At 47.0% G+C, this 17,964-nt stretch overlaps 1 protein-coding gene across 1 annotated transcript in view; it reads left to right on the top strand.

The window, feature by feature from the left end:
- Nucleotides 1–17,964, top strand: part of TNPO2 (transportin 2) — a 63,354-nt gene that overhangs the window by 32,252 nt on the left and 13,138 nt on the right. Inside the window, exons 22-24 of the mRNA XM_030196941.1 lie at nt 5,771–5,870; nt 6,498–6,572; nt 6,666–6,795. Of these exons, the coding sequence (XP_030052801.1) occupies nt 5,771–5,870; nt 6,498–6,572; nt 6,666–6,773 (283 nt within the window). The 3' untranslated portion in view covers nt 6,774–6,795. The remainder of the gene's footprint in view (nt 1–5,770; nt 5,871–6,497; nt 6,573–6,665; nt 6,796–17,964) is intronic.

The raw sequence follows: 17,964 nt of genomic DNA, 5'->3' as shown, positions 1-17,964 counted from the left end.
GGTTCAGATGGAACTCCGACACTACCTTCGGCAAGAATTTAGGGTGAATGCTGAGGACTACTCTGTTGTGATGAAACTTTAGATAAGGATCATGCACTACCAAGGCTTGAAGCTCACTGACTGTACAAGCTGAAGTAACAGCCACCAAGAAAATGACCTTCCAGGTCAAGTACTTCAGATGGCAGGAATTCAGTGGCTCAAAAGGAGTCTTCATCAGCTGGATGAGAACGACGTTGAGATCCCATGACACTGGTGGAAGTTTGACAGGGGGCTTTGACAAAAGCAAATCTCTCATGAAGCGAACAACTAAAGGCTGTCCAGAGATAGGCTTAACCTTCTACCGGTTGATAAGCACTATTCGCACTAAGATGAACTCTTACGGAGTTGGTCTTAAGATTAGACTCTGAAAAGTGTAGAAGGTATTCAAGCAGGGTCTGTGTAGGACAAGAGCGAGGATCTAGGGCCTTGCTACCACACCAGATGGCAAACCTCCATTTGAAAAAATAGCACCTCTTCGTGGAATCTTTCCTGGAAGCAAGCAAAACCCGGGAGACACCCTCAGAGAGACCCAAGGAATTGAATTCTACGCTCTCAACATCCAGGCTGAGAGAGCCAGAGACCGAAGGTTGGGATGCAGAAGCACCCCCCTCGTTCTGAGTTATGAGGGTTTGAAAACAGTCCAATCGCCACGGTTCTTCGGAGGACAACTCCAGAAGAAGAGGGAACCAAATCTGACGTGGCCAGAAGGGAGCAATCAGAATCATGGTTCCGTGGTCTTGCTTGAGTTTCAGCAAAGTCTTTCCCACCAGAGGTATGGGAGGATATGTGTACAAAAGGCCCTTCCCCCAATGTAGGAGAAAGGCATCCAACGCTAGTCTGTCGTGGGCCTGAAGTCTGGAACAAAACTTAGGGACTTTGTGATTGACCTGAGTGGCAAAAAGATCCACGGAGTGGGTGCCCCACTCTCAGAAGATCTTGCGTACAACGCCCGAATTGAGCTACCACTCGTAAGGTTGCATTATTCTGCTCAATCTGTCGGCCAGACTGTTGTTTACGCCTGCCAGATATGTGACTTGGAGGAACATGCCGTAACGGCGAGCCCAAAGCCACATCTGGACAGTTTCCCGACACGGGGCAAGATCTGGTGCCCCCCTGCTTGTTGATGTAATACATCGCAACCTGATTGTCTGAATTTGGATAATTTGATAGGACAGCCGATCTCTGAAAGCCTTTAGAGTGTTCCAGACCGCTCGCAACTCCAGGAGATTAATCTGAAGACCTTTTTCCTGGAGGGACCAAACTCCTTGAGTGTGAAGCCGATCTACATGAGGTCCCCACCCCAGGAGGGATGCATCCGTTGTCAGCACTTTTTGTGGCTGAGGAATTTGAAAAGGATGTCCCAAGGTCAAATTGGACAGATTTGTCCACCACTGAAGGGAATTGTGAAAATCGGTGGACAGCTAGATTGCATCCCCTGCAGCTTGATACCACTGAGAAGCTAGGGTCCATTGAGCTGATCTCATGTGAAGACGAGCCATGGGTGTCGCATGAACTGTGGAGGCCATATGGCCTAGAAGTCTCAACATCTACCGAGCTGTGATCTGCTGAGACATTCTGGCCATGGAAACTAGAGACAGAAGATTGTCTGCTCTCGCTTCTTGAAGATAGGCCCGAGCCGTCTGTGAGTCAAATAGAGCTCCTATAAATTCCAGTTTCTGAACAGGGAAAAGATGGGACTTGGGGTAATTTATAACAAACCCGAGTAGCTCCAGCATTTGAATAGTCATCTGCATGGACTGTAGAGCTCCTGCCTCTGAGGTGTTCTTTACCAGCCAATCGTCGCGATAAGGGAACACATACACTCCCAGTCTGCGTAGCGACGCTGCAACTACTGCCAGACAGACATTTTGTAAAAACCCTGGGCACAGGCGCCAGACCAAAGGGCAGCACACAATACTGGAAGTGCTGCGCTCCCAGATAGAATCGAAGATACTTCCTGTGAGCTGGAAGTATCGGGATGTGTGTATAAGCATCCTTTGTCCAGAGAGCATAGCCAATCGTTTTCCTGAATCATGGGAAGCAGGGTGCCCAGGGAAACCATCCTGAACTTTTGTGGGAGTAGAAATTTGTTCAGGGCCCTTAGGTCTAGGATGGGACGCATCTCCCCTGTTTTCTTTTGCACAAGAAAGTACCTGGAATAGAATCCCTGCCCTTTTTGCCCTGGTGGAACGGGCTCGACCGCATTGGCGCTGAGAAGGGCGGAGAGTTCCTCTGCAAGTACCTGCCTGTGCTGGAAGCTGAAGGACTGAGCTCCCGGTGGGCAATTTGGAGGTCTGGAGATCAAATTGAGGGAGTATCTTAACTGGACTATTTGAAGAACCCACCGATCAGAGGTTACAAGAGGCCACCTTTGGTGAAAACCTTTCAACCTCCCCCCGACCGGCAAGTCGTCCGGCAAGAACACCTTTATAGCAGCTATGCTCAGCTGGAGCCAGTCAAAAGCCCGTCCCTTGCTTTTTCTGGGGAGCTGCGGGGGCCTGCCTTTGTGCACGCTGTTGATGAGAACGAGCGCGCTGGGGATGAGCCTGAGAAGGCTGTCGAGAAGGAGGATTGTACCTATGTTTGTTATAAGCATATGGAGCATTCTTCCTTCCCTGGAAAAAGCGTCTACCTGATGAGGTAGTAGCAGAAGGCGTCTGGCGGGAGAGATTGTCCCTAGCGGTTTCCTGCTGAGTGATCTGATCGACCACTTGTTCGACTTTCTCACCAAAAATATTATCCCCCTGGCAAGGAGCATTCGCAATCCGCTGCTGGACTCGATTGTCCAGGTCAGAGGCACGCAGCCATGAGTCTGCGCATCACTATACCTTGGGCAGCGGCTCTGGATGCAACATCAAAAGGAATCGTAAGCACCCCTGGACAGGAATTTACGACACGCCTTCTGCTGCCTGACCACCTCCTGAAAAGGCTTGGCCTGCTCCGGAGGGAGCTTATCAACCAAGTCCGCCAGTTGCTTCACCGTGTTCCGCAAGTGAATGCTCGTGTAGAGCTGGTAAGATTGAATTTTGGCCTCGAGCATAGAGGACTGATAGGCCTTTGTCCCAAAAGAGTCCAGGGTTCTAGATTCTCTCCCCCGGGGACGCCGAGGCAAAGTCTCTAGAACTCCTGGCTCTCTTGAGACCATAGAGTCGTGAGGTAACTGTGACTTCAACTCAGGTTCTCCGTGAATCCGATATTGGGACTCAGCTTTCTTGGGAATGGTGGGATTACTTAGGGGTTTCATCCAGTTCCGCATAAGAGTCTCCTTGAGCACATTATGCAAAGGAACCGTGGATGACGCCTTAGGTGGCGAATGATAGTCAAGGACCTCGAGCATCTCAGTCCTGGGCTCATCCTCAGATACCACAGGGAAGGGAATAGCCACAGACATTTCCAGGCCAAATGAAGAGAAAGACACTCCGGGGGAGAAACTTTCTCTCTGAAGGAGTAGGATCAGAGGGAAGACCACAAGACTCCTTAGAAGAGAAATCCCATGAAGCATCCTCATCGTTATCAGACAAGAGTTCCTTAACTGCAGTCCAAAACCGGGCTCGTCTCGACACCGAGGAACCATGTCCTCAGTGGCAATGTTGAGAAGTCGACTCCCATGCCGACGGCAATGAAGCTTTCTCCAGCAATGTCAACGGGGAGTCGACCTGGGTGGCAGCCGATGCCGCAGGTGGCACTGGTGTCGGAGAGCCAGCTGCTGCTGCTTCCATCGATGGTACGGAGGGCGCAAGCACCCCCGGTACCGGAGCAGACTGACGCAGCAACCCTTCCAGAAGACCTGGAAGAATGGCTCGGATGCGCTCGTCCAGAGTCGCTGTGGAGGAAGGCTGCGGGATCGGTGCAGGAATCTGCGGCAGAATCTGTAGAGGTTGAGGAGGCGGTACCGGGCTGCCCGGAGACCGACACACCGACACCTCTTGGAGAGAGGGTGAGCGTTCCTCCCGGTGTCGATGCTTAACGGGTGCAGAATCCGTCGACACCCCGGAGCTCCCGGTACCGTGCTTAGAAGGAGACCGATGACGGTGCTTCTTAGCCTTCGCTCAATGCACGTCATCGGTACTCCTCGGTACCGACGAGAAGGACGTGGAATCCACACGCCTCCTCAAGGTCGGGTCCGAGAGTGGTCGGTCCCGGTGGGCCTGCCCAGCAGGAGTCTTCGAGACAGGTGGAGACCCACTCGACGGCTCACTGCTCCCAGAGTGTGATGGTCTCCGGACAGCCATTATCTGCGCTCCTGAAGTCGATGCCATCCGTGGTGCTGACATCGACGACGACGACCTCGGTACTGCTGTCGACGCCAAGGAACCGGACGAAGCTCCGAAGAGCTAGTCTCGACGCCTGTGTCCGCTTTTTCAAGCTAAGACACAACTTACATGCGTCTGGGCGATGGTCGGGCCCAAGGCACTGAAGACACCACACGTGGGGGGGGGGGGGGGGGGTCGGTACCTGAGATCGTTCTTGAAGCCGCTGGGAGTCCTCCATGACATGGACAGAAAAATTCTCGATTGTGCCAATAAAAAAAGGCACAAAAATGAGAAAACGTATACGACGAAAACGAAAGGAAACTCAAAGGGGCCAAACTAATAAATGAGTTTTTTGGGTTTTTTTTAACTGTGTAGACAGGGTAAGAAATAAACTAAGAGGGAGAGAAAAATATGCCGAAATAGACGGCGAAAACTGAAGGCTCTTTCACTGGGCTGAGAGAGACTGACAAGCAGCCACTCTGTACCGCGGAAAAAGAAAGAACTGAGCGGGGCTTTCGTGCGATGGGCGGGAAGATGGCTGTGCGGTGCACGCACCCCGCATGCTGGAAGGCTCTGGCAAACTTTTTTGTTGCTATGGAAGATTTCTGTTCCTGGGCCGCCGTGGATGCCGACCCAGTCATGAGAACAAGCAGCCTGCAATTGAACAAATGGATTAAATTTTTCCAGGAAATGCAAAAAAAAAAACCAACCCCAAACCAACCCCTCACATCTCCTCGTTCTGCATGGCTGTTCACTCAAGACTGTCACAAGTACTTGACATTCGGATCTGATCATAACTGCTTCTAGGCATGTCAGTAAGGCTTCATGGGAGTGGTTGCTTCCAGCTCCATCACCTTGAAACCCCAGCCTGACATCTCTCATCAGTATTGCAATTCTCTTCTGCACTAATTCCCAGAAAAGCTCGATGTATTTGCGTTGCCACCACATTTGAAGATAGGTACCCCTCTTTCTCCGCACCCCTTTCAGCATTTGTTGCTCCTGAGTCTGAACGGCCTCTGGTACGACCAGAAGAGAAGCTTGTATCTATTTTCCACTCCATTAAAAGAAATGGACAGACTTGATACCACCTAATATACCTCCACCCACTCGCTTTCCTCCAGTTCTTCAACCAAATCTCTCTCTCTCGCTTGCCCTGCTCTGCCCTTTGGTCTTGGAGCACAGAACATTTTAGTGTACAAGATCTCAAATGAGGTTTTCTCCCTAACCACTACCGCTTTCCCTTGTGCACCCCCACCTATCGCAACTGGAACTACCCATACCTAATTTCCTCCCATCCAAGTTGTACTTCCTTGTTCCTCTAAACCAATACCACCTTTCAAATAAAAATAAGGTTTGTACCAGTGGACTTCTTCACTCAGCCCAAACTTGAGACTGGTCCTAGCAGAGATAGAGAGACACACACTGTTTCTCTCTCCCTCCTCTGCCCTCATCTGTATGCATTTCTTGTTCTGTTTCAGGTGTACATCGCTGAGGAACATCCGAGATAATGAAGAGAAGGACTCAGCTTTCCGGGGCATCTGTGTGATGATTGGGGTCAATCCTGGTGGCGTTGTGCAGGTAATGGTTTGGTCATGGCTGGTGCTGTGTAGGACCTTCAGCTGTTCTGCCACTTGTTCTAGGAAGGGTTGGATTTGGCTGGAAGCCAGGAAGGTGGGGGGAGGGGTTTGCACCTGTAACATATTATTTATTTATTTACAGTTCATTTCTACCCCACATTTTCCCACAAATGCAGACACAATGTGGCTTCCATGAATTACAAAAGTTAAAAGATACAACACATGAATTTAGCACTACATTCAGCATCTTGCTGCCTTTTGATACTACAGCTGTTTTTAAATACCTTCTAAGTGCAGAAAAGCTGTAGTTGTCCAGCCTGTACACAGGTAAAACCATTCATAGGGCTCGACACTATCCATGAGAAAAGCAGATAGGCACAGAGGCAAGGTTGGGGTGGGGGGGAGGTCTTTTGCATATCTGTTCTGCATTGTGGTGATGTGGGAAAAACATGGTCCAGATCTCTCTTTGAGAACAGGAGGACAGCCTGCTGAGACCAGTGCTTGTGAACTTTTTATCCAAAGGTGGGATGTTGAACATAATCCACACTGGAAACAGAATGATACTTCATCTTAATAAGACAGATTGTGTGGCTTTATGGTTCCAAACTGGTCCTTTTGTCCCTGTCAGGACTTTATATTCTTCTGTGATGCGGTGGCTTCCTGGCTGAGCCCCAAGGATGACCTGAGGGACATGTTTTACAAGGTAGGTTCTCCTACCCCTGGGCACTTTGTGATGAGAAAAAAGGGGACCCGCTCGGAGCTGGCAGTTTTTCACCATCCGCTTCCCTCTCCCCAGATTCTCCATGGATTTAAGGATCAAGTTGGCGAAGAGAACTGGCAGCATTTCTCTGAGCAGTTCCCTCTCTTGCTGAAGGAAAGACTGGCGACGTTCTATCAAGTTTAGGGCAGATGGATCTAACAGCTGGGTGAGTTGGGTTTGTACCCTGCTCTTTGGAAGGGTTTCATGTCTGGCTCGCCCTCCTTGAAGTTGCAGATGGTGTTGTGGTTTTGGTGGGTGGGGATTCATTTCAATGAGCTGGGCTCAGGGCCATGTATAGCAACAGTTCTCTCTTTTTTTTTTTTTTTTTCCCCAATATGTTTTATTGAATTTTATAGTTCAACATTTTTATTGGTGACAAAACATAATACACCATTTGTACAAAATTTTCATTACATATTCAACGAATTATGTACATCTTTAAAACTATAGCTAGAGAATACTGTCTGTCAACCATCTTTTCATATTTTCTCCCCTCCCCACCCCTCAGTCATCACAACACTTGTTTTATTGGGATTGCCATTTGTCCAGATATCTACTTGTGTAAGAAGCTCTGCCCCAATCTTCACATGTTCTCCTTTACCATCATACAGTTGTAAACAAACATATACCTTACATCTTTTCCCTTCCTTTGTTCTTCAATAAGAAGTTTTTAATGATTCCTCTCCGGTAACTTAGCTCCCCTTTTAACATAGCTTCCAAGTTCAAACCTTATTACCCATTATAAATGTTCCCTTTCCCCTCCCCCCCTCCCTCTTACTCCGCATGTAATTCCCAAAAGAAAATGTCCCCCCCCTTTTCTTCTTCTTATTTTCCCCCCCTTTCCCCTTCCTATTAAAATAATGATTATCGGTTACACAAAAAAAAAACAAAAAACCAAACACATTTTTACAGTCTATTCAGTAAGAAACTGCGGGCTCTGGATGACAACGATTGTATGTACATTTCCCAAATTCCCAGGAACACCTTTCTTCTCTTTGGGGAGGATCCCACCACCCTTCTTTCCTGCAGAAGCAGATCATATAGTCGATTCCTCCAATGCCAATAATCTGGCGGCTCCTCTGTCATCCAACCATTCAGAATGAGCTTCTTTCCCAGTATGCTGGCCTTGCGGATGAACTGCCGAGCCCCCTTTTGCGGAACTGCTAATGTTTCATATTGATCTAGCAAGACCCCCGAGGGGGAAAACAGAATTTTTTGCTGCAACACCTTTTCCAGGTATTGAGCTATTTGTCTCCCAAAATTCTGTATTTTATAACAGTCCCATAGATAATGAAACAGCGTGCCCTCCCCCTGCCGGCACCTAGAGCACAATGGATCCGGGACCCCTCCCATATGGAACACCTGAGATTTGGCCATGTATGCTCTGTGTAAAATTCTATATTGACATTCTCTCAGATTCGCATTTCCTGACATGGAGGGTATTCGTGACACCAGCTTCCGGAAGTTAATTTGCAAATTAGGCTGTTTCAAATCTCGCGCCCACCTCTGCTGTATTTTACCCGTCTCCTTCCCTCCTCCCAGCTCCCACAAAGCTCTCTGCAACCCTGAGACCGATAACCTCTCCCCAGGCACAGACCCATAGAATTCTCTAACCCTGCGTCCATGTCTTCCAACTGTGCTGAGTCTAAAGAGCGAACGTAGTGCGCTAGCTGACCATATGCAAATGTATGGCTGTAATCTATACCTACTCCCAAGGCTCCCAAACCCAATAACTGTCCCCGAGAATCAAGGACATGCTCCAGCCTTGTAATACCTAATTCTGCCCATCTGAGAAACACTTTATTTTCTGAACCCGGTTTAAATTGGGGATTACCCTGTAATGGTAAAAGATCTGACATCTCCACCCCTAGCCCCCAGCTCTTATTTAATTCCTTCCAAATCTCTCTAATGGGTCTTAGCAGCACGCAATTATTGCCCACCTGACTAGGTAGAGCAGTCCCTGGGCATTGCAGCAAGTAATATAAATGATAGGGCTTAAAGTATTCCTGTTCCAACCTCCTAGGTGTAAAGTCTTGCCTGTCTAACAACCAATCTCCCAAGTGTCTCAGCAGGCAAGCTTGGTTGTAGCGACGGAGGTCCGGAAGACCCATCCCCCCTTCCTTCCACGAGCCCATTAGTGTTTTCAAGGGGAGCTTGGGTTTGGAATCCCTCCATACGAACTTCCTTACATACTTATAAATCCGATTTATGTCCTTATTCTTTAGCTTCAATGTTAGCACCTGAAAAGTATAGAGCCACCTTGGGAACTCAACCATTCTAAACAGGTGTATCCTCCCATGTAAAGTAAGTGGTAAAGCTTTCCATCTCCCTAATTGCTCCTTCATAGCGTCTACTAGCCTGGTTATGTTGGTCTGATATAAGGCCGTAGTATGCATGGTTATCCGCACTCCTAGATATCGAAGAGACTCCACTGCCCATTTCAAAGGGAATGTGTCTCTCCATATCCCTCTCACACTGTCATTAGTCGCCAATGCCAAAGATTTCGAGTGATTGATCTTAAATCCTGAGAAATCTCCATACTCCTGGAAGAGCTCTAACAGAGCTTCTAATGAACGTTGGGGCTGGGTTAGGTGCACCAAGATGTCATCTGCGAAAGCAGAGACCTTAAACTCTTAACGGACCCCACTTCACCCCTGTCACCTCAGGATGGGCACTAATTTCTCTAATCAGGGGATCTAGAACCAAAACAAAAAGCAGAGGTGACAGAGGACACCCCTGTCTGGTACCTCTCCGAATTGGGAACAAGTCCGACCTCTCCCCATTTATCCACATGTAGGCCTGTGGGTTTGAGTACAATGCCCCCACCGCCATTCTAAATGCCCCCTCTATCCCCATTTTCTTCAAGACCTCAAACATAAAGTTCCATACCACTCGGTCAAAGGCCTTCTCTGCGTCAAAGCTGACCAGCACAGAAGGCCTTTTCCAGGTCTCCACTGTCTCCAGGGAGGCTAGTAGTGCTCTTATATTACTTGCCACTGACCTACCTTTTACAAAACCTACCTGAGGGGAGGCTACCAAGTCCGGAAGCACCTTAGCTAACCTATTGGCCAATATCTTCGCATAGATTTTTATATCGCAGTTCAACAAAGATATTGGCCTATAGGACCCCACTTCCCTCTCATCCCTACCGGGTTTTAATAATACTATTACTTTCGCCTCATTTAGCCGATCTGACAAGGTTCCTGTTATTATCATTTCATTGAAGAGGTTAATCAAAGGACTTGTCACTTGTTCCTGCACTAGTTTATAAAAGGCCATACTAAACCCATCTGGTCCCGGCGCTTTATGTATTTTACTTTGCTGCAATGCCAACATCAACTCCCCCTCCTCTATAGGACTATTCAGTGTTTCCAATTGCGTCTCTGAGATCCTAGGTAGCTCTTGGTTAGTCAGATATACCTCGCTATCCGGGACTATATCTGACGGCGTCTCGTATAATGCCTTGTAATAGTCCCGAAATCTGCCGATGATCCCTTCAGTCTCCCGGATTATCTGCCCTCTTCCATCTTTAATTTGTAAGATCCTTGTAGGTCCCTTTTGCCCTTTTACTAGCCTGCTCATTAGAGTACCCGCCTTATTCCCATATTGGAAAAGCTGGTGTGATAGTACATTTGTGATTTTCTAGCCCTCTGGTGTAGTAATTCGTTTAACTCCCTTTGAGATGCTAATAGTGCTCTTTTCTGTTCTTCCTTTATATTCTCTCCAAATCGCACCCTCCTAGCTCTAATCTCTTTTTCCAGGCGGAGGATTTCTTTGTCCCTCATTTTCTTAGCTCGGGCCCTGTATGCTATTATCTCCCCTCGCATTACCACTTTTGCTGTTTCCCAATATAAACTTGTTTGCTGTTTGTGGCTCCTATTATGCTCCTCAAATTCCTTCCACTTTCCCCTTATATATTCCTTAAAATGCGGATCCCGGTATAATTCAAAGGGGAATCTCCAGTTACTCCCTCCTCTCCAATTTCTAGACACCTGCAGCTGTATATATATGAGTGAGTGGTCCGATATTTCGCATGGCCCTATTTCTGCTGCTGGTATATTTGCAAATAGGCCCCTAGAAATTAAGAAGTAATCAATACGAGATTGTGTCAAATGCGCCCTGGATACATGCGTATAATCTCTGTGTGTCGGATGGAGTACTCTCCATATGTCAATCAAGTCCAAAGTCGAGCAGAGAAAGGGCAGGCCTCTACCACAGCTGCTTGATGGAGCAGTCGCGGAACTACTCCTATCCATCTGGGTATTATATACCAAATTAAAATCTCCTCCAAGTATTATATTGCTCTCCTGAAAGGGGCTCAGCAGTTCTATTAGAGTTTTGTAAAATTTGTGATCAAAGATATTTGGTGCGTATACATTACAAAAAGTGTATCTATTACTTCCGCATTCCACTTCTGCCAGCACATATCTACCCTCCTCACTTCTTTTGACCGACTTTATTTGTATCTGCAACCCTTTTCTAAACAACATTAACACTCCCCCTTTTTTCCCCTTCGCCGGGGACCCCACCACCTCCCCAACCCAACCTTTCTGAAATTTACTATGTTCCGCTGCTGTTAAGTGTGTTTCTTGGAGAAAGACCACGTCCGCCTTATGCCGTTGCATGGCCTGCAGGACTTTGGTTCGTTTAATGGGTGATGAAATCCCCCCCACGTTCCAAGAAACTAACTTAATCGTTCCCAGATCGCATTCTTATCAACATATTTCCTTTCCATATTTCTTATAGGTGAGGAGGCACCCCCCAGCCCCTGGGCGCCCCCCCCTTCGCCACATCCACCCACTTCCTGCCACCGCCCTCTCAAATTTACCCGAACTGTAAGAAATATTAAAACAAAAAAAAACTTGATAACCAAAGAATATAAACCCCTTATTTTCCCCCTCCTCCCTTCCCTGTCCCCTTTCCTTTATGCTGCTCCCGAAGGACCAGACTTCCGTTCTCGCAAGAGAACAGGTCACGCCCCTGTCCCCCCTCATCTCCCCATCACCGTCTTCCTTGTTATGCTGCTTTTCCCCATAACTACTATATTTTATCTCTCGTTTGCTGATAACAGATATAACCAACATTTGCTTATAGCATATATAATCAACATGATAAACAACTTCAAATTCTTAACTCTTCTTTATACTGTACCCAACTTATGACCCTTAGTGCTCATCATATTGTTCTCAAATGTCCCTGCTTGGCTCAGAGTGTTTCTCAACTATCTTTGATGCGAGTCCAAGCTCCCTTTGACTCTGGGTATTCCACTGTGTCTCCCACTGTCTTCTTCTTCTTTTTATTTCAGCCCTTCTTGGCAAACTGCTCTCTTTATGGGCTTCTCTGACCTCTTGCTTGTGCCTGCTCACTCTCTTCTCCCCCGCGTTCCAACATTTGATTGACAAACTGTAAAGCTTCTACGTGTGAGCTAAAGACATGCAGTCTGCCCTCATGCTGTATTCTTAATTTTGCTGGATACATCAGAGCAAATCTGGCTTTCTTTTCATAAAGGCGTTTGCATACTTCAGTAAATTGTCGACGCTGGGCTGCAACTGCGGTTGAAAAGTCCTGAAAACAGAGCACGCTCCGGTTTTCATATGAAATCTTGCCTTTTACTCTCCATTCCCTCAATATTTCTTGTTTATGTGCGTAGTTAAGTATTTTACAGATTACTACTCTTGGTCTCTCCGTGTTCTGTTCTGCTCTCCCCAGCCTGTGTGCCCTCTCTATTTTCAACGCCTTCTCCAGCTTCGGCATATTTAGCACTTTGGGCAGCCATACTTCCAGAAATCCCGCCAGCTCCACCTCCCGTATCGACTCTGGCAGTCCGATCAGCCTAAGGTTATTTCGCCGCGATCTGTTTTCCAGATCCTCGACTTTTGCTTCCAACTTATCCAGCCTGTCTTTCAGGTCTTTTTGCTGGTTTTCGTTGTGCTGACACTGATCCTCTACATCGGACACCCTCTGTTGAAATCCCGTCAAATCGGTACGCAGGCTTTCCAGTTTCTCGTCCATCTGCCCAATCTGATCTGATATTTTCTGAAGTTTTCGGTCTACCGATACTTCCAGCAGTGCTGAGACCTCAGCTGCTATTTCTGCCGCCCAGGCTGAGCTCACGGACTCGCCGGTCGCGCCGGTCTCCGCCATTTTGCTTTCACCCATGCGGCTCCGGGCTCCCTCTTTCCGAGTTGTTTTTGCGGCCATTCCGACCGTCTTACCGGTTGGCGTTACAGCAGCTTATTGTGTGGGTGTTCCGGTTTCAGCTGTTGCTTTTTGTGGGGTTTGTATCGATTTTTGACGGCGATAGGGGAAGTTGTTACCCGAGGGGACTCAGAGCTCTAACGAGCGGCGTCCTCCCCGTCGCCTAGCATCACGTGACCTCTTATTGAATTTTAATAATGTCGAACAAAACATTGAAGTTAAAACATCCAATTGTATGTAAAATAATTATGTATAAATATCTGTATAGATATGGTCCAGATGACCATTTTTATAATGGTCATGGAACTGCAATTGTATTTCTCTAGTCCAAATTTTATTTAAGAAAATATAAACAGTACAAGTATCCAGGAACAATATATACACAAACATCTCTCCTCTCCTTACCCGAAATGCCTCCAAAGAGAAACTATGAGTAGCTAATAGCGGTTTGAGGTCTAGACTCTTACGACCTGAAACGTTTTGAATGATTACTGGCCTCATAGGACTCTCAAAACGTGGAATTTTTATTTCTGCAGTTTCTCTAATCCAAATTATAAATATATGGTCGGGTAGGATAGCTAGGTTTATTCCTTATATAATATGTATTAAGTTATGTCCAATAAAAAAGGTATCATCTTATTTTCTTTTCCATGTTTTATTTTGTTTGATTTCTATTGATAACCTTTAAGAGTGGACTAACACGATAAGTGGGTTCTTTCAAGAGGCGATTTGGGCGCTTTACTATCAACCACAAGCACAGATATGGGCCAATGGTATACTATCTCCCCCCTTCTCTATATTTCGTGGCACCAGGCAAGGATGCCCACTTTCGCCTTTATTATTCATTTTAACATTAGACCCCCTGATTAGAGATATTCAGCGGACACCAGACATACAGGGGGTAAAAATAGGCGATAATATTTTCAAAATTGCAGCTTTTGCCGATGACTTGCTAGTTCATGTGACCAAACCCAACACCTCACTGCCTGCTCTTTTGGAATGTATGGAAGAGTATGGAGATTTTTCTGGCTTCAAATTAAATTTAGAAAAGTCTGAAGCATTACAAAGACAGGAGTGGCAAGAGGGGAATTGGCTAGAAAGGGTGCCTTTAAAATGGACAGGTGAGTCTTTTCGTTATTTAGGAGTGAGACTGTCCATGGATGTAGATAAATTATACCAACTAAATATAGAGAAGCTGTTACGGGATACAGGATCCTCCTTGGAGCAATGGAACCATTTGCCTTTGTCATTGATGGGCAGAATCAACTTATTTAAAATGATATTATTCCCAAGATGGCTTTACATTTTACAAGTTATGCCAATACACTTATTACGAAGAGATGTACGGAAATTGAATAGCATATGTAGGAAATTCTTATGGGGGGGGGGGGAATCAAAGATGCGATTAGAATATCTATATGATAACTGGGAGCAGGGAGGATTGGGGCTCCCAAATCTTCGACGGTACAATCAAGCATGTCTACTGAGGTACGTTCGGGATTGCATACTTAATACAGAAAAATTTACTTCAGTCAGTTGGGAACAGGCACTATATCGCCCTTGGCATGTAAACTTTCTAATACAGGCCCAATCACAAAGTTTACCGCCAACATGCAAGAAAAGTATTCTGTTACTTCCTTTAAGACAGGTCTGGCGCTTTCTTATGACAGTTTGGAATCAAAACCCAAATATTAGCGATCAGCTTCCGCTCCGAGGGAATGGAGATTTTCCACCTGGACTGGAGGCTAGGTTAATTAAGAGATGGGCAGACATGGGAATCAGCCTAATGGAACACATAGTAAATGAGGAAGGAGGTTTGTATACATTTCAAGACCTAAGGCAGAGACTTTCTCTAACTAACAAAGATCACTTTACATACAGACAATTACATCACTATTGGTACAGCTTAGATCAAGAGGCATTGGGCACAAAATTAGGACTAAAACTCAGAGAATTCTTAAAAGGTGTCCCGTTCCGGGCCCTTACCGGGAAGCCCCCAGCGGGGGGCGAAGACCGACGGAGGCCGCGGGATCCAGAGCGGCGAAGACCAGCCGCCGACGGGGCCGGCGCTGCCGCGGGTCGCTCCGAGACCGGCGATCCGCTGGAGCAAGCGCCGGTCTCGGAGGAGGGGATACGCTGGCCAAGATGGCGGCGCCGGCGTCTCCCTCGATGGAGCAGACCAGCGAGCCAGCCCCGCCTCCTCGCGCCGGATTGGCGCACGAACAAAGAGACCCCGCCCGCCGGGCAAGCTGGCCAATCCCGGCCTCCCTTGCCTGTCTAGGCCGGAGGGATTGGTTCCAGCTGATCCCAGGGGCCGGCGGGCGGGGGATTTAAACGGCGAAACGGAAGGGGATCAATGCTTCCGTTTCGTTCGTCAGAAGCCGACACAGTGGATCCCGGAGTGTTGCCACTTCCAGAGACTGTGTTCCTCTTCAGCTAGCCGTCCTGCTAGCCCTCCTGCGGAGACAGTGACTTCTGCTAGCCGTCCTGCTAGCCACCTCCAGAGACAGTGTTGTATCTCCTGCTAGCCGTCCTGCTAGCCCTCCTGCGGAGACAGTGACTTCTGCTAGCCGTCCTGCTAGCCACCTCCAGACACAGTGTTGTATCTCCTGCTTGCCGTCCTGCTAGCCCTCCTGCGGAGACAGTGACTTCTGCTAGCCGTCCTGCTAGCCACCTCCAGAGACTGTGTTCCTCTTCAGCTAGCCATCCTGCTAGCCCTCCAGCGGAGACAGTGATTTCTGCTAGCCGTCCTGCTAGCCACCTCCAGAGACTGTGTTCCGTTTCAGCTAGCCGTCCTGCTAGCCTTTCCTTCAGTGTTGTGCCTCCCGCTAGCCGTCCTGCTAGCCCTCCTGCGGAGACAGTGACTTCTGCTAGCCGTCCTGCTAGCTCCCTTCGGAGACTGGGTCTTCTTCAGCTAGCTGTTCCTGCTAGCCCTCTTTCAGAGACTGCGACTTTTGCTAGCCGTCCGGCTAGCTCTCTCCCATAGTTTGTGCTACGTGCTGGCCGCCCTTGCCAGCTATCCTCCAGTGACTGTTCCCTCTCGGAGAGCTAGCCGCCTCTGCTAGTCCTCCCTTAAAGACTGCGTTCTGACTACCATCCAGGTCAGCCGTCACCCCGCGGTTCCGGCAGTCCTGCTGGCCGCCTGCAGCTGAGGGCTCAACCCTTGGTGAACGTCGGTCGCCGCGGGTGAAGATTCGGGGTGCTCGGCTGTCCTCTGGGGCCTTGCGGGGCCTTAGGGAACCTGAGAGCTCACCAACAGAAACAGTACAGGACAAAAGGGGATGCACATGGTCACGTTTCCATATCTAGTTTGCACCGGGCCCTGCTGTCGCTCTGTCCGCCCCGAAACTATGGAGCACTCATAGAGGCTTGGAGCAAAGACATGGGATATGAATTGAAGGGAGTAAATTTTGCAAAATTGATAAAAGATATCCACAGGCAAGTTAGCGGGGCAGAGCTACAGTATAGGATATTACATAGGGGATACATGGCACAAACACAGGCAGCAAGAGCGGGCTGTGCACCGGATGCTCAGTGTGTAAAGTGTAGACAAGGGAGAAATACACTTCTGCATGCATTTTGGAGTTGTATCAAAGTGAAAATATTCTGGAAAAGGATCCATAATTACCTTGAGACTCTCATAGGCCACAGACTAATTCCCTCGTGGAGAGGGGTGTTATTAAACAAAAGGGGGGGCCTATGAGCTATCAGACAAGAACATGGATCAATTACTGGGTAAGGCATACGCAGTGGGGAAAAAATGTATACTGAGACATTGGTTGCAAGAGGAACCACCCACCATCTGGTTTTGGAGGAATAAATTTCATGAGTTGATGTTATGGGAGGCTAGAGCGGCACGCGGCATCCCAAAGAAAAGAAAAGCCTTTATTTCAATTTGGAACAGATATTTACACAGTATCTCACATAAAGCGAGAAGCGCAATGCTCAATAATCTGCCCCTATTATAAGAGGAGCACAGTGCCAAAAGAAGCAAGACCAATATTTTACACTCTGGTTGGAATAGCATGTGCAGAGGTAGAGGTAACTAACCATGATGTTTAAAGAACATATTAAGAGAGTAGAGGGGGGGAGGGGGGTATAGGAGTGGGAAGGGTAATGTTCAATGCATAATAGAGGGACATGTGTATTATTAGATAGGAGAACAATCCTTTGAAGGAGCACATTAAGAGGACCCACCAGTAAATATTGTTGGGATAATACACTGAGTAAAACACGAGTTATAAATATTGGAGTTTCATATAAAAGTTTATTGTTAATAGTTATGCAACTGCACAGTAATTATACATGTACACATTATAGATATAGGAGAAGACAAGAAGGAAGGGATAGGGGAGAAAAGTTTGGAAAACATTGATGATGGACATTTCAGGTTTAGTAATATGTACTAGACTTCGCTGTTATACGATTTATATTGACTGAGATGGAATTGTATACCATGTGACCTCATCAATACAAAATTGTTGAAACATAAAATGATATATCGATATATATATGTATATACTTTTTGTAATAGTAAACAGGTTATTTGTTCTGTATATCAAAAATATTATGCATCTGTTACAGGTACAAGGAAATATGTTTTGCAGTATGCATTTCATATGGCCAGCTGATAAGTTAAACAAAAATAATTCTACACCCTATATACATTTCCCAATTTCGAATCAATAATACACACGACACAAAACCCTGACAAGTCAAAACATATTCGGTCCCAGCTCTGCAAACAGGCAGTAACTCAAACCACATTATGTCAGGTTACTCCTGCCACACGCACCCCCCCCCCCCCCCCTCCACAAATAGAACCAGCGCATCTGAAACAATGTAAACATTTTCTGGTTCAATGGATGAGGTGTTGATCTAGAACAGATGATTAGCCCCTCATGTCTTCAGCAACACATCTTCACTGTTATCCCTGAGCATCTTAGAATCGTTTTCTCTCACACATCTTAGGAATATTTGAACATATTTATGAGTCAATGAACAGCTTTGCTAAAAAAAAAATATATATATATGTAAAAAATTGTTGGAAATGTTGTACAAATATTTCAAAGATTGGTTTCCATTAAAGTAACACTATTCCTCCAAAAAAAAAAAAAAAGAGTGGACTAACACGGCT

This window comes from Microcaecilia unicolor, chromosome 3 (assembly GCF_901765095.1).
Source record: "Microcaecilia unicolor chromosome 3, aMicUni1.1, whole genome shotgun sequence".
Lineage (NCBI taxonomy): Eukaryota > Metazoa > Chordata > Amphibia > Gymnophiona > Siphonopidae > Microcaecilia > Microcaecilia unicolor.
The sequence above is the reverse complement of the archived record's forward strand: the minus strand, read 5'-3'. Positions and strand labels throughout refer to the sequence as shown.